Genomic DNA, 2,785 nt, shown 5'->3' on the forward strand with positions numbered 1-2,785 from the left:
CCCCGACACGTTGATGGACTTTACGTTTTTGAGGCGGAAGTCCCAGGCCAGGTCCGGGTAGAGGAAGGGCGCGATGAAGCCGCCGCTGGCCGCGTCCACGTGGATCGGCACCTCCAGGCCGCGCTCCAGGCGCACCTCCTCTGGGGGGGAGGCGGGATAAATGCAGGCACGCCCGCGCGTGTGAGTGTGTGTGTGTGTGTGTGTGTGTGTGTGTGTGTGTGTGTGTGTGTGTGTGTGTCTGTCCAGCATCTAGATGTGAGCCCCAAACGTGCTGGATGCTCCAGCTCAATGCCACATGTCAGAGGAAACGAAGACAGGATAACCTGATTTTCATCCCGCGTTTTTGTCACCACGAGAAAGTCAAGTGAGGTTGCTCGCGGCTTCCCCCTGGCTTCCCACCGGCTTTCCCACGGCTTCTCACCGACCATGGCATCCAGCGCCGCGATGTCCTCAAACTCCCCATTGTAGGTGCTGCCCTGGGGGGTGGAGAGTTGGTCGAGTGTGCCATATGTTGGAATCAAGCCTTTGGGCACGGTTTGCGGTGCTGCTGTGAAGAGAATGCAGGGTGTGTGGTAGGGCGTAAAAGACGGAACAAGGCAGATGGAAACCGGCAGTTTGGGTGCTATATTGGCAAGCCCTGGCATCTGCTGGGCAGCAGTGCACCGACATCCATCCCTGGGGGCCGACTCCAGCAGTATTGTGAGGCACTCCAGATTCAATGCATGTGAATTCACGCCCTGGGCTCACCAGGATGCCGACCACGCCAATGGTGCACTGCTCATGCCAAACAAACGAGGGAGCAGGCGGCGTTGGGTTTCGGGTTGAGAGGGAGGCGAGACTGAGGGACCAGGGCCGGCCAGGTGTTGTTGCGACATCACCAGGAATAGATGAGGCTCGATGCCACGCGGAACTTGCGTGAGCTATGCGCCTTGCAGCTGCCCTCACCACAACCCCCACCCTCCCGGACCCCTCACTGAAGCTCTGGGTGGCCTGTTGCTGGACCCTGGGGCCCCACCAGCCAAAGCATGCTGCCCGCTCCGAATAAGGAGTATCCCAGACCGCCCCTGCGACCCATTTCTCGACCTCCCGACCCCTCACGCCGTCGATCAGCTCCTTTGCAACAATCCTGATTCCAACCATGATCCAGTCATAACCCTCATCCTAATCCTAATTCCAGCCCTCCCCCTTACTCACGTCGTCGATCAGCTCCTTTGCCAGGTCAGCGGTGATGCAGTAGCGCCCCTCCTCCACGGGGACAAGCCTGGGGGGGCGCATGATGTGTGTGTGCGTGCGTGTGTGTGCGTGCGTGTGCGTGCGTGCGTGCGTATGTGTGTGTGTGTGTGTGTGTGTGTGTGTGTGTGAGTGTGTATTCGCGCGCCGGTGAGGAACTCTTGACGGGCGCTGCGAGGGCACACACAGCGTCGGCCTGCCCTTGCAGGTGTGCGCGCTGAGCAGCATCGCAGCACGGCTCGCTTGTGGATGGCGGCGGTTTAGCTCCTTGCGGCTCTGGACGCGCCAGCGGGGTCATGCAAGCGGGTGCATGGGAGATTCTGCGGTGTCGGGGGGCAAACTGTGTGTGGCGAGTGTGTGCTGTCTCACCTCTCCTCAACGTCCCAATAGCGGGTGAACTTGTGCCAGCACACCTTTAGGGGGGGGGGACGACGGATGGCAGCACATGGGCTTCACCAGCCTTCCAACTTCCTTGTGACACAGATTTCAGCGCAGCGTCCCTGGAGAAGTTAGCCAGACGCTGACGCTCACACCCGCGGCCCTAGGCCGGTGACGTGGCTTGGCTTATGCTTGCGCCGCCGATGCCACCGCTACGCCTGCCCCGTCCCTTGCATATGAACCCCCAACTGCGACAGTTCCGCTTGCACCCCGTGCAGGATCCAGCCGCCCGCGTGCTGCCCATCAAAAGGGATGTCGCGCCGCCGTCAACCTGTGTTGTGGAGCTCATGATGAGGTTTGGCTTGTCATAGGGCAGCCCCGCGGCCTTGCGCTTGGCCATCCACCTCTTCTTCAGGGCCAGGCCCGCCAGCATGATGGCCTCGCTGCTGCCTGGGGTGGGGTGGGGGGTATGCGGGGGCTTTATTGAGCATCTTCTGTTTACACTGCTTCTTCAGGGGCGAGTTGGAGGACAACATGCGATTGCTGCTCGGAGCAAGCAACTGATTTGGGATGGCGATCTATCGGCGCCTATGGCAGCTGCGATGGGCGCCTCAGAGCAGTGGCGTGGCTGCCTGAGTGCCCTCTGGCAGAACGGCAGCAGCGGCAGCTGGGGCCTGCCAGCGACCCCAGGGGGGCCTCACCGATGCTGGCGGTGCCTGTGGCGCGCGTGCCGCATGCAGGTGAGTTGAAGAGGTCTGCCAGCATCGACACGCAGCGGTTCTGGATGTCGGTGCAGGAGGGGTACTGCGGGGGAGGTGTGATTGGGCCGACGGGGCCCGCAGGGGGGATGGGAGCGATGGGGGTGATGATCATGTCAGCCAGGGTGAAAACTGAAGGAGTAATCTCCTTGAAGGGGCTGTTTGTTTCCGAGGACAGCAACCAAGTATTTTTACAAATGGGGACACGGCTGGAGCACTCTGCTTGTGTGTCTGCGCCAGACTCGGAGCGCCCCCACCATGCAACCCTGTTCAACAGGTGGAGCCCAAAGCCTGCTACTAGTGCAGAACTGATGGCCGACTGTAACCTCAAGAGCCACATGAAGCGACGCGTCTCGTTGGCCCCTAGTGACGTCAGCTTGCCGCCGACCCAACCCCGCCCACGACGCTCTCTTCAACCC

At 61.3% G+C, this 2,785-nt stretch overlaps 1 protein-coding gene across 1 annotated transcript; it reads right to left on the reverse strand.

The window, feature by feature from the left end:
* Window positions 1-1,167: 1,167 nt before the first annotated feature.
* MNEG_15945 (hypothetical protein) lies at window positions 1,168-2,481 on the reverse strand (the record flags this gene model as incomplete). The annotated part of the gene is made up of 4 exons (XM_014035584.1): window positions 1,168-1,261; window positions 1,600-1,643; window positions 1,940-2,058; window positions 2,310-2,481. The coding sequence occupies 4 exons, from the start codon at window positions 2,479-2,481 to the stop codon at window positions 1,168-1,170; spliced, it is 429 nt and encodes a 142-aa protein (XP_013891038.1).
* Window positions 2,482-2,785: the final 304 nt, after the last annotated feature.

This window comes from Monoraphidium neglectum (assembly GCF_000611645.1).
Source record: "Monoraphidium neglectum strain SAG 48.87 unplaced genomic scaffold scaffold05821, whole genome shotgun sequence".
Lineage (NCBI taxonomy): Eukaryota > Viridiplantae > Chlorophyta > Chlorophyceae > Sphaeropleales > Selenastraceae > Monoraphidium > Monoraphidium neglectum.